General features: G+C 42.6%; 1 protein-coding gene across 1 annotated transcript in view; it reads right to left on the minus strand.

Annotated features, from left to right (window-relative positions):
* The window catches only part of si:ch211-243j20.2 (uridine-cytidine kinase-like 1), a 133,643-nt gene extending 128,539 nt beyond the window's left edge, over positions 1 to 5,104 (minus strand). The window contains exon 1 of the mRNA XM_060914176.1: positions 4,973 to 5,104. Coding sequence (XP_060770159.1) covers positions 4,973 to 5,073 — 101 coding nt within the window. The 5' untranslated portion in view covers positions 5,074 to 5,104. The remainder of the gene's footprint in view (positions 1 to 4,972) is intronic.
* Between the last annotated feature and the right edge of the window lie 12,591 nt (positions 5,105 to 17,695).

Below are 17,695 nucleotides of genomic sequence, written 5' to 3' on the forward strand. Positions count from 1 at the left end.
GCTTACTTACTGCCCGTTATGTCTCTTGGCATTTATGGCAGCAACGCAGGATCTCTACTCCTGGTGATTTTGGGCCATCTTTTGGACACTTCCCCAGGTCAGATTCATGGTTCACATCTCCTCCTCTACAGTCCGATGCCAGGTGGTTTTGGGTCTTCCTCTTTTGCTTCTACCTTCTGGTGTCCAATGCAGGGCTACTCTAGGGATGCAGTTTGACTCTCTTCTCATGACATGCCCTATCCAGTTCCAGCGCCATCTCATTATGATATTCTCCATCTGGCATCTATCAAATAGCCCTTGATTAGATATGGTTTCAGGCCAAAAAATCCTGCATATTTTCCTCAGATTTTTTATCTGGAAGACTGACAGTTGGTTGAGGTCATTGGCAGTCATCCTCCACCATTCTGATCTATATAGAAAAGTTAGAGATGCAGCTCTGATACAGCTTAATGTTGATCTTGGTGCTGTACTGTTGAAACCTCCATACACTGTTGAGCATTCTGAAAGCTAGCCTTGTTGATTCGATTCTTGATGTCATTATGTGCACCACCATCAAATCTAACTGTGCTCCCAAGATAAGTGAATTCCTCTGTTGTTGTAAGATTAATTCCATTCACTTGGATTGGTAAAGGGTTTGGGACTGTTGTCTAAGTCAGACTGTAAATAAGGGGGTCATTTCACCGAGTACGATCTGGAAAAATCGTGCGCGACTATGATCGCAGCTATGTTTTCCCGTAGTCGCGGGCAAATTCCGTGCGACCTAAACCCATTATTTTCTGTGTACGCTCTATGTTCAATTTTATCTCGTTCGACCTTCGACGTGTACGCTCTACCTGCGTCCTATACGCTCTGTAGATGCTTTACTACTTGCGTCTATCCACTCGATCTGATGCGATCTTAACACGACCAAGGCTTGTTCTGTTCGACCAATCTGTGACATAGCGTCGCTCTCTCGGCGATCTATCCTCACAAGTGCGCGACCTCGGCCAATCAAGACTCAATCTTGGCCGATCTAGCTACATACGAGTTGCAACTCACCCTCAATCAATACGATTTAGCCTGCGATATAAACGTTCTAGCCTCGCTCTGTATACTCAATTCTCGATCTTTTCTAGACAGATTCTCACCTGAGCTATGCACAAATTTGTCACGGTCGCCCGGATTTGCGTGTGACCGTATAAAAAGGCCCGGCGATTGGTGGCCGACCATCAGTTTTTGACCAGCCTCCGAAGGGACAACATGGACCCAATCGCTCTGCATCATGCTATGTTATTACAGCACCATGCCCTGCAACTGCAGCAAGACTCTCTGGTTATGCTAATGCGCCCTATATATGACATTCAGTAGGCGTAGCTTTAATAGGATTAGGTGAAGGTAGGTCGCAACTTAAGCGATGGTCGATCTTTATTGGTTGAAGTAGGTCGCACCTTAATCCTCTTTAGAATCCAATCGTGCCCATGGGAAGAATAGGGAGCGTACGGGTCTAGGGAAGGTCTGGGACAGGTTGCGCGGAGCGAGGCTTGATCACAAAAGAGTGAAGCTAGATTGCACGGATCAAGTGGGTGTCGAGGACGGGTCGAGCAGCACAACCATGCGCGCAATCAGTTCTTGCTTGAGAAGACTGAGCATCGCTCATCCCCGTTCTAGCCTCGATTGTCTCTCAACCAATGCGTCCTTTCCTCGACCTTGTTCACTCTTTCGACGCTCTCTGTGCAACTTTTAGGTCGAGGCTCAGTTTTTTGACATGTCAAAAAACCGAGCTACGATCTCTTTGTCAGGGAGACCATTCCTCGACCACGTGCAACCACCACGGAAGACGAAGGCATGACCAACCCTCGGTCAACCGTCAACTGCGTACGACCTGTGGTGACCAAGCCATGCTCTGAAATCGCAGCTCGGTCTTCTGGGAAGATTTCTCGGTGAAATGACCCCCTAACACACACAGCGTTTAGACAGCACAAAAACTGACGCGAAACAGCAGATAAACATCAGCCAGTACCATCGATGAAGGTCATCTTATTTGCCAACAGGCTGATGGCAGTCAACAGGATGAATATTGGCCGATACTGATAAATCGGTGCACCCTTACTTGCGGGATTGGCTTTATGTTTACAGCAGCACCATATGTTTAATGTACACTACCGTTCAAAAGTTTGGGGTCACTTTGTAATTTCCTTTTTGAAAGAAAGGCACTGTTCTTTTCAATGAAGATCACTTTAAACTAATCAGAAATACACTCTATACATTGCTAATGTGGTAAATGACTATTCTAGCTGCAAATGTCTGGTTTTTGGTGCAATATCTCCATAGGTGTATAGAGGCCCATTTCCAGCAACTCTCACTCCAGTGTTCTAATGGTACAATGTGTTTGCTCATTGCCTCAGAAGGCTAATGGATGATTAGAAAACCCTTGTACAATCATGTTAGCACAGCTGAAAACAGTTGAGCTCTTTAGAGAAGCTATAAAACTGACCTTCCTTTGAGCAGATTGAGTTTCTGGAGCATCACATTTGTGGGGTCGATTAAATGCTCAAAATGGCCAGAAAAATGTCTTGACTATATTTTCTATTCATTTTACAACTTATGGTGGTAAATAAAAGTGTGACTTTTCATGGAAAACACAAAATTGTCTGGGTGACCCCAAACTTTTGAACGGTAGTGTATGATTTTTTTTTCCCCCCCAAATGTAAATGCTCCAAAGTCATTTCACATCCAGCTTGATGAATGTCTAACCTGGGGGTGGGTTTCCTAAAAGCCTCTTAATGCTAAGAGCATCTTAACTAGGAAAGAGCGTTCATTGTGATGCTCACGCTACCATTTAAAGATGATCTTCATGCTACGATGCTATTGGGGGCCAGCTCTTTGTGAAAGGTCTGAAAATGGACTTGGTATTTACATTTTAATTTTGTCCAACAAACAAACGTTTGCAATTGAACTGAAGCTGTGTAACTGCATTTGAACTTGAACAAAGTGTAAATAAAATGTTGCAATGATGCTTAGGGTGCATCAGTTGCCCTCACTTTCATAAAATCTGATGCATTTTTGTTTGGGTGTTCCTTTTCACCAATAAAGACGTCCTGTAAAATTTTTTAACCATATTCAAAAGTCTAATGGTGGCACCATGAGGTTCATTTTTTGCCAAAAAACGCTTATTTTATGTTTTCGCGTAAGGTTTGAATCACAATGTTGGACTCCATTTATTGATTTCTTGTGGCCCTCAAACTGGAAAACTTCATAGGTGAAGATTCGTGGCTGTTCTTTGCAGCTTTTGATATATTTGATGATCATCTGCTCTCAACACCAGTGTCACAATGGGATGGCTTGGCATCTTACCAGAGGATAAAGGCAACACTCACAAACTTCATTGAGTGCGTTTACATGCACATAGAGAAAATCGAATTTCTGCCGTTGCTCGACTGAAATCGAAGTTCTAAATGCCATGGATACACCTTAGCTCAGCTGAAATTGAACCGAACTGGATTTCTCGTAATCAAGCTACACGACCTAGATTATGCGATTTTTGCCGAGCTACTTAGTGCATGTAAACCCTATCGAGCTACGTAGTCGAGCTACTTACTTCAGCACTGCCCCTTCCGGAAGTGACGAGTGACGAGACCACAAGCGGGAAACACGACAGCCTCGGTCGGCATGACAACAGTAGTAGCGAGAAGCAGAAGAGGTCAGGAGGAACAAACGAAGAAGAGAAAATGGCGAGCAGAAACGTGCACTTCTGGAGCAATGAGGAGACAGAGTTCATGCTCATTCAGCTTAAGGAGTTGAATATATTAAAATTCATGGACGGGAGAAAAACGCGCAACGGAGAACACGGAACTGATAACTTTGTTTACACTCTTGAATAGCTCTTCTTCATGACGACAACCGGAAGTGTACCAACACGATGGGGCGTGTAGCGCCACCTGTGGCTCGGGTGCACAATGTACCTCACACAATAGCTCGATTTCCTTGTGTGCATGTAGGATTGGATTTCTCTGGCACCCCTGCTGGGACCCTTTGCTCGATTACCGACAGCAGCTCGATTTGGATGTGCATGTAAACGTACTGAGTGTGACAAATGATGTGGCAGAGCGTGGGGTTAAACTCACCCATGAGAAAGTTGGTTCTGCCACAATAGAAGAAAGATTCCAGAACATTGTGCAAGTTGTAGCAAAAGACAGAGTAATGGTTCCAAATCTGAGACGGCCACATAGGATTTGCTTCTTAACATTTCACTTGTATCTTCAGTTGTCTTGAAAACAGGTAATCCAGCATCGTTATAACTTTAATAGGGGCTAGCATACGCATAGGCGGCAAGCTTAAAACCAGGGTTATAACATTGATAAATAATGCTAGTGACACCCTAAAATAAACCTCCAAATATTTTTAGACATTCTAGACATACTGTCTACAGTATCTAAGATATTTGGTATACTCTATAAGGTGCCATAATGTTTCATGAAAAGTGATCAAAATTTTGTCATAAAATAGCAGCTTTTTCCAGAACTTGGAGCTCCTGGTGCCACCATTAAAACTTTTGAATTTTGTCAAAATATTTCACCCAGTGTGTTTTCTTACCAAAAGGAACATAAAAACAAAAATGCATCATGATCGGAGGAACTTTTCATTTTTACGGGGCAACTGATGCACCCTAATGATACTGCAATGTGGGTTCTGTTCATCATCTGAACTAATAACATGTGGGTTGTCTTTATGAAAGCTGTGATGTCTTTTCTGGAAGAGTGTGCAGTAGATTGTGCTGTAATGCAGTACATTGTTTACTAACAGCTACACAACACTAAAAGCACGTGCAAATGCACTGTAAACACATCTGTCTGAATGATGCATGGGAATTATTTGACATCCTGCTTCCGGTTAGTCAGCTAGCTTCAGCCAGCACGTTGGTCGATAACCCGAGATGTATAAGCCTCTATTAGCTGCGGATTCGAACAGAGTTTCAGCGCAGTGCTTCTTTCACCTGTCTGATCTGCTCGCGCGTTGCTCATCCTCATCTCCATCTGCTTTCTGGTGCATCTGGACATCAGACTGGCTCACAGACACCGCCATGTTCTCATTCATCGCAAGAGCGCAAGCGTGTACGTCATCGAAGACGTGCATGGAGACAGGAAGAGACTCTGATCACATCCCATTGACATGCAAACATGCGCCTCACGCTGGGGGAGGAGCCCACTGAACTCGATATAAAATCTGGAGCGCTCATTGGCCTGTCAGAGTGAAGCCATCTGGCCGCCATCTTACCACTCCCATCGCGTGTATTTGGCTTATGTGTTAAACATCCGATCAAATTTGCCCCAAGAAAAGTATCTCCTGACTTTTTTTCCCTTTCATTTCCTCCTCTTATTTTCTCACCTTTACCCCATTCCTTACATATCTTTATAGCGCTCCGCTTTACTGTTATTGTTTTTTTCCCTTTTCCAGTTCAGTCTCTGATCATTTTTTGAATGGCTGTTTTACAACTAGAATTATTTCAAGAGAGATTATTTCAGTTTTTCTCTTATACAGTGCATCTTTCGCTTTCATATATTTCTTCTTCCTTCCTTTCTAATCTATCTATGGGTGGTATTTGGCTTATGTGTTAAACCGTCCTATCTGATCAAATTTGCCCCAAGAAAAGTATCTCCTGACTTTTTTTCCCTTTCATTTCCTCCTCTTATTTTCCCACCTTTACCCCATTCCTTACATATCTTTCTAGCACTCCGCTTTACTGTTATTGTTTTTTTCCCTTTTCCAGTTCAGTCTCTGATCATTTTTGAATGGCTGTTTTACAACTAGAATTATTTCAAGAGAGAATATTTCAGTTTTTCTCTTATACAGTGCATCTTTCGCTTTCATATATTTCTTCTTCCTTCCTTTCTAATCTATCTATGGGTGGTATTTGGCTTATGTGTTAAACCGTCCTATCTGATCAAATTTGCCCCAAGAAAAGTATCTCCTGACTTTTTTTCCCTTTTCATTTCCTCCTCTTATTTTCTTACCTTTACCCCATTCCTTACATACTGTATCTTTATAGCACTCCGCTTTACTGTTATTGTTTTTTCCCCTTTTCCAGTTCAGTCTCTGATTATTTTTTGAATGGCTGTTTTACAACTATGAGGCGAGGTGGCCAAGTGGTTAGAGCGCTTGACCGCCAAGCGAACGGTCCCCGGTTTGAGCCCCGCCTCAGACGGTGATCTGGGGCTTGCCTCCTGTCCACCCAGCAGTGAATGGGGACCTGGTGGAAACACTGGGGAAGTTAAAGGCGGCGAGGAAAGGAACTGGCCACCCTACCTCGCCATGCTGACGGCCTAGACAGAGTGTGCTCTCTAACAGGCACTCCCCAATGTACGTATGAAAAACGTATGGGACTCTTTGACTTGACTTTACAACTATAATTATTTCAAGAGAGATTATTTCAGTTTTTCTGTTATACAGTGTATCTTTCTCTTTTGTATATTTCTTCTTCCTTCCTTTTTAATCTATCTATCTATCTATCTATCTATCTATGGGTGGTATTTGGCTTATGTGTTAAACCGTCCTATCCGATCAAATTTGCCCCAAGAAAAGTATCTCCTGACTTTTTTCCCTTTCATTTCCTCCTCTTATTTTCTCACCTTTACCCCATTCCTTACATATCTTTATAGCGCTCCGCTTTACTGTTATTGTTTTTTTCCATTTTCCAGTTCAGTCTCTGATCATTTTTTGAATGGCTGTTTTACAACTATGAGGTGAGGTGGCCAAGTGGTTAGAGCGCTTGACCACCAAGCAAACGGTCCCCGGTTTGAGCCCTGCCTCGGACGGTGATCTGGGGCTTGCCTCCTGTCCACCCAGCAGTGAATGGGGACCTGGTGGAAACACTGGGGAAAAGGCGGCGAGAAAAGGAACTGGCCACCCTACCTCACCATGCTGACGGCCTAGACAGAGTGTGCTCTCTAACAGGCACTCCCCAATGTACGTACGAAAAACGTATATGGGACTCTTTGACTTGACAACTATAATTATTTTAAGAGAGATTATTTCAGTTTTTCTCTTATACAGTGTATATTTCTCTTTTGTATATTTCTTCTTCCTTCCTTTCTAATCTATCTATCTATGGGTGGTATTTGGCTTATGTGTTAAACCGTCCTATCCGATCAAATTTGCCCCAAGGAAAGTATCTCCTGACTTTTTCTTCCCTTTCATTTCCTCCTCTTATTTTCTCACCTTTACCCCATTCCTTACAGATATATTTATAGCGCTCCACTTTACTGTTATTGTTTTTTTTCCCTTTTCCAGTTCAGTCTCTGATCATTTTTTGAATGGCTGTTTTATAACTATAATTATTTCAAGAGAGATTATTTCAGTTTTTCTCTTATACAGTGTATCTTTCTCTTCATATAGTTCTATCTATCTATCTATCTATCTATCTATCTATCTATCTATCTATCTATCTATCTATCTATCTATCTATCATACCAACACAAAGGCTGTACACTACTTCCTTTCTATTCAGGACAATTGTTGAAACAGGATTATTTTCTCATGTTAGTTGCCATTTTCACTTCATTTTCACAGTCATGCCTTAACAGTATTTATTGGTCACATAATTCACTGTGACAATATTCATGCAGCTTGCAACCAATGTGACCAATAAATACTGTTAAGGCATGACTGTGAAAATGAAGTAAAAATGGCAAATAACATGAGAAAAATAATCCTGTTTCAACAACTGTCCTGAATAGAAAGGAAGTAGTGTACAGCCTTTGTGTTGTACAGCCTATTTGTCACATGCACACTCAAGCACAGTGAAATTCAACCTCTGCATTTAACCCATCTGAAGCAGTGAACACATGCAGAGCAGTGGGAAGCCACACTACAGTGCCTGGGGAGCAGTTGGGGGTTAGGTACCTTGCTCAAGGGCACTTCAGCCCAAGGCCGCCCCATGTAAACCTAACCTGCATGTCTTTGGGGGAAACCAGAGCACCCGGAGGAAACCCATGCAGACACGGGGGGAACATGCAAACTCCACACAGAAAGATCCCTGTCGGCCACTGGGCTCGAACCCAGAACCTTTTTGCTGTGAGGCAACAGTGCTAACCACTATACCACTGTGCCACCCATAGATAGATAGATAGATAGATAGATAGATAGATTAGAAAGAAAGGAAGGAAGAAGAAATACCGGTATACGAAAGAGAAAGATATACTGTATAAGAGAAAAACTGAAATAATCTCATCTCATTATCTCATCTCATCTCATTATCTCTAGCTGCTTTATCCTGTTCTACAGGGTCGCAGGCAAGCTGGAGCCTATTCCAGCTGACCACGGGCGAGAGGCGGGGTACACCCTGAACAAGTCGCCAGGTCATCACAGGGCTGACACATAGACACAGATAACCATTCACACTCACGGTCAATTTAGAGTCACCAGTTAACCTAACCTGCATGTCTTTGGACTGTGGGGGAAACCGGAGCACCCGGAGGAAACCCATGCAGACACGGGGAGAACATGCAAACTCCGCACAGAAAGGCCCTCGCTGGCCACAGGGCTCGAACCCGGAACCTTTTTGCTGTGAGGCAACAGTGCTAACCACTACACCACTGTGCCACCCGTAGATAGACAGCTTAGAAAGAAAGGAAGGAAGAAGAAATATACGAAAGAGAAAGATATACTGTAGAAGAGAAAAACTGAAATAATCTCTGTTGAAATAATTATAGTCGTAAAACAGCCATTCAAAAAATGATCAGAGACTGAACTGGAAAAGGTAAAAAAAACAATAACAGTGAAGTGGAGCGCTATAAAGATATCTGTAAGGAATGGGGTAAAGGTGAGAAAATAAGAGGAGGAAATGAAAGGGAAAAAAGTCAGGAGATACTTTTCCTGGGGCAAATTTGATCGGATAGGACGGTTTAACACATAAGCCAAATACACGCGGTGGGAGTGGTAAGATGGCGGCCAGATGGCTTCACTCGTCTCTACAGCAGGGAAAAGGCTCTGGGCTCTCCAGGTTTTACATGGAGCTCAGTGGAGGAGATGCACTCGTTGGGCGGAAGTATGTCAGTCATTCTTCAAAAACAAAGTCCCAGTCATTAAACATGGAGGAGGGACTGGAGGAAACTCAAATATCATATATCATATATCATCTTGTTTTGCTTTATGTAGAGCGGTGGCTACAATTATCGGCACCTTAACAATCTTTTGGCCATTGCAAAATTAAAAAAGACTTTCAATACATAAATTATGCATGAATAATATGACTGACAAACTTACACTGAAAAAAAAAACAAGTTGATTCCCAATTACTTGGTGTATCAGATCACGAGACACCTTTCCACAATTATCGACACCTTTGTTCACAGTTATCGACATTCAGATGATTATTCATTAAAAAAAAAAATCGGTATGTGGTATTAACAAAACAGTTTTTATTTAAAATTTGTTTTACATAGACTTGTATTGAGTACAAAATATATTTTATATAAATATATCGATGTCAGTGTTTACGTAAATGAGGAAGTAATTCTAATAATTTGTAAACAAATTAACTGATAATGTTTAACCTGTCAGAAAATCTTCCACTTTCTACCCACTTTCTAAGTATTTTCGTAGATCACATTTTGTTAATCATTCGTTGTTGTTTGTATTAATTTCTAGTTTTGTAGTTTACCAATAAATGTCAACAGGCAATTGACACTGTAACCACATGAACATCCAGGTCAAAGGTCGCATGTCATTCCTCGAACCAAAATATAAAATGTCTACTGATATTGTATGTATATATGTGGTAGATATTTACAACAAACTGGAAAAAAAAAAATTCGGAATGGAATATGAATATTTCAAGCATGTAATTTTTTTAGGGCGGCACGGTGGTGTAGTGGTTAGTGCTGTTGCCTCACAGCAAGAAGGTCTGGGTTCGAGCCCCATGGCCGACGAGGGCCTTTCTGTGCAGAGTTTGCATGTTCTGTCCGTGTGGGTTTCCTCCGGGTGCTCCGGTTTCCCCCCACAGTCCAAAGACGTGCAGATTAGGTTAACTGGTGACTCTAAATTGACTGTAGGTGTGAATGGGTGTCTATGTGTCAGCCCTGTGATGACCTGGTGACTTGTCCAGGGTGTACCCCACCTTTTGCCCGTAGTCAGCTGGGATAGGCTCCAGCTTGCTTGTGACCTTGTAGAACAGGATAAAGCGGCTAGAGATAATGAGATGAGATACTCTATAAACATTCCATTCTGTTATGAATCAGAAAAAAATTTATTATAAATCACAGCACTTTTATTTTTTTAAAGTACTTCATCTACTTCAACAAAGTTACACAAAGAACGATCCATAACAGTTGTAAATGTCACTTAATTCCACAGGGTGTCGATAATAGTGGACACTGGTGAAAGTGATCACTATTATTGACACCTCATGTGACTTCTCAAACATGCATTTAGATACAAAATGGCGAGTGTCAAATGAAAGAGTAAGAAACAAAGTAGGTTTCAACAAGGATATTATGAAATATTGGTGAATTTGATAAGTAAAAACATGTCCATGATCTTTCCACCATGCTTACCTGTGATGATAATATCCGGGTTTTCCTCAAATTGTTGATCATGCTAAAAAAAAATTCTATCTCAGGTAACGAGCTGTGTCATCAGACAACAAGCTCAAAGGGCGGGGGGGTCTTCCAGTTGATTAATTAATCAATAATAACTGTTGTAACTGAAACTCACCTTTGTAAAATTGTTTTTTGTTGGTAAATCTGAAAAGGTGTTGATAATTATGGGCTGTTGATAATTGTAGCCCCCACTCTCTTTTAGTAATGATGAAGGTTAATAACGCAAGGTGGTTAAGTAAACTCATATAAATTAACAATTTGCCTCAAAATGAGGGTTTTGTTTGTTTGTTTTTACAAAGCTATGGCCTAATGGTTAGAGAAGGGACCAAAAGGTCACTGGTTTGATTCCCTGGACCAGCAGGAATAACTGAAGTGCCCTTGAGCAAGGCGCCTAACTCTCAACTGCTGCCCAGGCTACTCTGGGTATGTTGTATGTTGCTCTGGATAAGAGCGTCTGCTAAATGGCATTAATGTAATGTTCACAACACACCACCATGTGCAAATCTTGGACTGTTGTTCAGTGGACTTGATAAAACACAGTGGACCAACACCAGCAGATGACATGGCACCCCAAGTCATCACAGACTGCGGAAACTTTACATTGGACTTCAAACACCTTGGATTTTGTGCCTCTCCACTCTTCCTCCAGACTCTAGGGCCTTGATTTCCAAATTAAATGCAAAATTTACTTTCATCTGAAAAGGGGACTTTGGACCACTGAGCAACAGTCCAGTTCTTTCTCTCCTTAGCCCAGGTAAGATGATTCTGATTCAGGACTCTGGTTCAGGAGTTGCTTGATATTAGGAATGCAACAGTTGTAGCCCCTTTCCTGAAGATGTCTGTGTGTGGTAGCTCTTGATGCACTGACACCAGCCTCAGTCCATTCCTTCTGAAGCTCTCCCAAGTTCTTGAATTGACAATTCTTAATCCTCTCAAGGCTGTGGTCATCCCTGTTGCTTGTGCACCTTTTCCAGCCAGACTTTTCACCAGTGACCTTCTGTGGCTTACTCTACTGTGTAGAGGGTGTCAGTGATCGTCTTCTGGACAACTGTCATATCAGCAGTCTTCCCCATAATTGTGCTTGCATGTACTGAACTAGACTGAGAGATACATGGTATGTATACTGTTTTACTCAAACTTGAAATTAATTAAATATTCTTATATTTTGAGATACTAGATTTCTGATTTTCATAAACTATAAACCATAATCATGGAAATGAAAACAAAAAAAGTCTTGAAATATTTCACTTTACATATAATGAATATAGAACGTATGAAAGTTTACCTTTTTGAATTAAATTACAAAAAAGTTAACTTTTTCATGATATTCTAATATTTTGAGATGCGCTCGTAGTGTTAACAAAGAGAAATCTCATAAACTAAAATGCATTGCATGTTGTGGCAGTGGGGGTGTGGTCAAGCGCCATTTTGTGAATGGAGATCGAGGCTGGGGAAGGTGAGTGGCAAAACGATTACACCTGTGTCTAATTGATGGTGTTTGTGTGTGTGTGTGTGTGCCTTTCAGTGATCGCCAAGGGCTGATAAGGGGAGAGCTACGAGGAGGCAGTTCTCCCAGCTCGAGACCGTGTGCATGTGTCATACTCCAAGCAGCTGAAAAGCTGCTGCGATAAAGACCCAAAATAATAAGCATAAAGAAGAAAGCTCAGTTAACCAAAATCTTCCTGTCCTGTGCTTCAGTGTTCCACACCCCAGTGATTACCATACTGGTGCCGAATCCTGGGACACTGAAGGGAACTGCCAGCATGAAGTCCTCCCCCTTTAAAGACCTTGTCCATGCCCTTGCTACTACCCAACAAAACCAGCACCAAGCGTTGCTCACCTTGCGCAAGGAGCAGGAGCAGTGCTTTGAAGCCTTGCAGCGAGCCCAGCAGGAGGATCATCAGGCGTTCTGGAACCTGTTCACATCGGTGGGCACTCCAGCTACCGTGTCTGCAGGTATCCCCCATGTCACCCTGATGAAGATGGGGCCTCACTATGACCCCGAGGCCTTTCTGGCACTCTTTGAGCAAGCTGTGGAGTTATGGGGGTAGCCAGTTGAGCAGCAAGCGGCTCACCTACTGCCACTCCTGACTGGAGAGGCCCAGCTTGCCACTCAGCACCTCCCCACCAACATCAGGCTGCATTACACCGACTTGAAGCAAGCCATCTTCCAACATGTCAGCCGCACCCCCAACATCGGCAGTGCTTTTGTGCATTGACCCTGGAAGAGATCGGCCAACTGTTCGCATTCGTTGATGCGATGGCACTGGAGCAATTCATTGCTTGGCTGCCAGGAGAGACAGTGGAGTAGGTTTAGTGCCACCACCCGGCATTGTTGGACAGAGCGATACAGTTCAAAGACATGCAGGTTAGGTGCAATGGGGGCCACTGTAATTGGCACAAGCTGTTGTGGTTTCCCAGCCATATATATATATATATATATATATATATATATATATATATATATATATATATATATATATATATATATATATATCACTGTGGCAAAAGCTAATAAATTAAATCACTCTGGCAGAGGACCATCTGGTGGCAGACATCCTGCCTTTTCTCTCTCTCTCTGCCCCCTTGTCACATCCCTTCCCCATCCCTGCACCATGGATGTGAGGGGTTGACCCCCCGCAGCCTGCTCACCAAGCTTGTGGTGTCCCCTCCCCTTATGTTTCTATGTCTTCTCCCCCACAGGTGAGTGATCCCCAAGCCAGGGCTTTACATTAGCACCCGCCCACCCGCCAAATGCGGGTAAAATTCGGCTTTGGCGGGTAATGACTTTAGTCCCACTAGTCACTTTGGCAGGTGGTTTATTCTGTGGTATGACAATATATTTTAATTGTAGCTTTCTCTGAAGGCATCTGATATAATAAACACATTGCAATGTAATATTACGCGCCTACAACTCCCATGAGCACCTGCATAAACATTCTGACAACATGTTAGAATTGTTTAGAACGTTCGTTAACGTCTCAGATAAAATCAATGATACGGTAGCCTGCGGTTAATGAACGAAGCAACAATGTTGCTGACGACTGACAAGCGCACTATGTGGCAGCATATAGCTGGAGTTTCAAACCCTGCTGCTCAGGGAAAAAAGGGTCAGAGATGAGCAGGGCCGGAGCAGCATTTTAAAATCACCGAGGTCCATGATGCGCAAAGCGCGCGCCGAAAAATGTTTTACATATTTAAATGAGAAGGGTGAATTACACATCACACAAGAGATCTATTCCTGAAATTACTTTTAATGGTGATTGAACTGAATATCATCAGTTTTGAAAACAAAAAATCATGTATGTGGCAAGAGTAAGAATAATCTAAGCTTGTTTAATGGTTTGATCTAGCCCAAGCAATGAGGACAAAAGATACCCTCACCATGTAGCCTATGGAACTGAGATACATTAACAACCTGGCATCCGTTACACCTACACACAAAAAAAAAAAAAATTCTGAGAAAAAAAATCAGTATACACCACCATGTTTTAGCCAAAGTTATCCAAGGCAAACATAAGTTTAAACTTTCCACTCTATTGCTTTGGCTTATCGAATGATTTATTTTTAAAATCACAAACAAGGTAGGCTACAACTGCGCTGCTTCAAAAATGTAAATTGAACAGCTTGATGAAAGTGTGCTGATGGTGACCATGGAAACCCTGTGTCTCCTGCACTGCGTTCCGAGTCGCGCGCTCATTCGGTTTTGTGTTCTTGGTCTCGGAGCCGCGCGCACGAAACAGACACAGAAGACAGAATCAACGTTTAACATAATTAACAATGCACTTTTTACGGAGACATTTTAATGTTATTCTTTATTTTTTTTATCCAGTTGAATATTTAGCATACAAATGTCTTTTCAGCTCTTAAAAATGACCGAGGTCTGGACCTCGGTGGCCTCAAAGCTGGCTACGGCCATGGAGATGAACAAGACGCTAATAGGAAGATAAGACAGTTCAATGACAAGTGGAAGTTCGGGTGAGATTGGCTCATTCATAGCAAAACCGAAAATACCATGTACTGCGAAGACTGTAGAAAGTCTGGCAAAGACAGGCACCAGTAATTTTAAACTCGAAACTATATAGGACCACGAAAAGTCAAATGCACACATTGGTACTATAACATCAAAATAGGCGAAGACGGCTGATCACTACAGGACAGCGTTGCTTTCAGTCCCTGGCTTTCATGAAGTTGGCTGAGCTGGAGAGGATGGAGCTGCTGTTTAGAAACGTTCACATGATTGGAAAGAAGTTGATCCTGCCCCAGCTATCAACTTATAGCCTGCTGGAAGCCTCAGGTCACGAAGGCCATTTTTCATGGACCATTCAGACTCCTCTGATGATGAATGTAATGAGGACATTTAATGTCTCTCTCTACACATGTTCACACACACACACATGCACACACACACACACACATTATTAAAGTGCTGATGACACGTTTTTGACATCTTTGGCGATGTTTTATAACATAAAAAGTAATTCCCGATGATCCATATATTAATTCACGAAGGCGCCTATTTTACAAGTTATGATAAAAAACGCGGCTATTTGGGCAAATTTGACGGGGCTGCAGCACCCAGGAGCCGAAGGAGGAGGAGGAGCTATATGACGTCAGCAAAAGAACCTTCCTCCTAACTTACCAGTTTGTTGTTGATGCGACAGGTGTTCAGTTTATCATTATTAGTATTTTTATTAGACATTATTATACATTATAATATATATATAGTTATTATGCCTTCGCGTTCTGTTGCCGACTTTTGCTCCAAAACCCACAAGGATGGGGTAAGTTTATTCAAGTTTCCCAGAGATCCTGAGCTGCATGCGAAGTGGGTGAAGCAAGTCAGGCGCACTCGTGACAAGTGGGAGCCCTCACCAACATCCGTCCTGTGCTTTGAACACTTCGATTTGGATTGTTTTGACACCCTTCCCAGCTTAAAAGAATCTCTTGGGTGTGCAGTTCAGCACAAACGTGTGTTACTACCATCAGCAGTGCCTACACAGTGTTGCCAGATTGGGAGGTTTCCCACCCAGTTGGGCAGTTTCAAGTGCATTTTGGTGGGTTTTGAACATATTTGGGGCTGGAAAACGTCAGCAGTATCTGTTGCCAGATACTGCTGAAGTTTTCCAGCCCAAAATATGTTCAAAACCCACCAAAATGCACTTGAAACCGCCCAACTGGGCGGGAAACCTCCCAATCTGTTGCCAGATACTGCTGAAGTTTTCCAGCCCAAAATATGTTCAAAACCCACCAAAATGCACTTGAAACTGCCCAACTGGGCGGGAAACCTCCCAATCTGGCAACACTGCCAGTATTCCGGAGGGGGTCTACTAGTAGCTATGCCGGATCCAAAGACAGTCCTCCTGTCAGAACATGTGTTGTGAAACGACATAAGATAAAGGTACGTAGAGCTATAGATTCTACATGATAATCATAAATGTAATCATAAAGTCGGCATGATATCAGTCATGTATTTGCTTGTGAAAGCTTGCGGCTTTCATGTAACTGCCGCCTAGCAACAAGAGGCAAAGGGTAAAGAGGGTAGGCTATCATAGATTCTATTCGGAAGAGATCAACACAATTCTAGACTCCCAGAAGAGGAAGAGCTAGCACTAGAGAGTTCACCGGCGTTTTCATGCGCCATTTCCATTGAGTAGAACCAGAGTAGAACAGCCAGTGAACCGCAGCATGTTCTTCCGCTGACGTCACAGCATGGCCGCGAGCCACGGACCTAGTTTTCTTGCGCTGTGCAATTAAAAGCTGGATATTCGCGTAACAACAGCTTCTTTTCACGTAATTATAACAGAAATCTAACATGTTTGCCATGTTGTATAGTTTATTTAAGAAATTGCATAGAGTCATGTTCGTGTCATCAGCCCTTTAATAGATAATATACATGATAATACTTGCATATCAAAACATCAAATGTTTTTCAATGATAAATATTTTGAATTGGACTTTTAATATTAGAATCAGTTCAGTTGAACTGAATGTTATTTTTCATATTATACGATATTTCATATTGTAAGGGGCTTGAATTTGACTTCAATAAACAGAATACCCTGTTTATATTTTTGTCTGAATTGGTTGCATGTTTTCATATAGGGAGCTACCTTAACAGCACTGAATACTTGAGTGCTACTGTAGAGATACATTATATGCTGCCATTCATAATTAAATCTAGATCTTCCGAACTTTAATGTATCATGGTGAAGAAAAAACTGTGAGTTCCTGGCAACAAAATTGTGGCTAGTGAAAAGGCTGAATGGCGAGTGACTCGGGAAAACCACTAGCCACAGTGGCCGGTGAGTAAAAAAGTTAATATAAAGCCCTGCCCCAAGCCCCTGGTGCAGAGGTGAAGCCTGGGCCAGTGTGCTGGTGCTATGGGGAGCCTGGGCACTTCCAGGACCAGTGCCACATGATGGAGGTGGGGGCAGTGGTCCAGATCCCCAATGTGCCAGAGACCACCCTTCCTCGATCGGGCCAGAGCATATCACATACCAGTGAGTATCCAAGGAGATACCTATCATGTGTTGGTGGATTCAGGTTGTAATCAAACCTCCATCCACCAAAGCTTGATTCAAGGTGAGGCATTGGGGACTGCATGCTTGGTGAGGGTACTGTGTGTACATGGGGATGTTCACAAATATCCACTGGTGTCTGGTCGCATCCAATTTCGGGGAACAAAACATAGTGTGGTGACAGCAGTTAGCCTGCACTTCACCCACCCACTAATTCTGGAAACAGACTGGCCTGGGTTTAAATGTCTTAGGCTGCTGGGCCATAGAAGGTTCACGCTGCACGCTGCATGCTGCACACTACACGCTACACGCGTGTAAAGAAAAGTGGACAAACGTAGCATGACTTGCTCTGGGCCATAGAACGGCGTTCACGTTGCACGCTGCACACTTCACGCGTGAAGCGTGAAATGAACATGCACACTTTTTTCTAGGCGTGAAGATGGAAATTCCAGTCAATGCATGCGGTCACCGCCGCGCCAGCCAATCAGAACGGGTCTAGGGAGATAACTCTATGCTTTCAGGGGAAAACTTCAGAAAAAATATAATTGAATGGTATAATTGAAAAATAGTTCTTCATCGGGATTGTCAAGCAGATTATAG

The sequence above is a fragment of the Neoarius graeffei genome, chromosome 2 (assembly GCF_027579695.1).
Source record: "Neoarius graeffei isolate fNeoGra1 chromosome 2, fNeoGra1.pri, whole genome shotgun sequence".
In the NCBI taxonomy this organism is placed as follows: domain Eukaryota; kingdom Metazoa; phylum Chordata; class Actinopteri; order Siluriformes; family Ariidae; genus Neoarius; species Neoarius graeffei.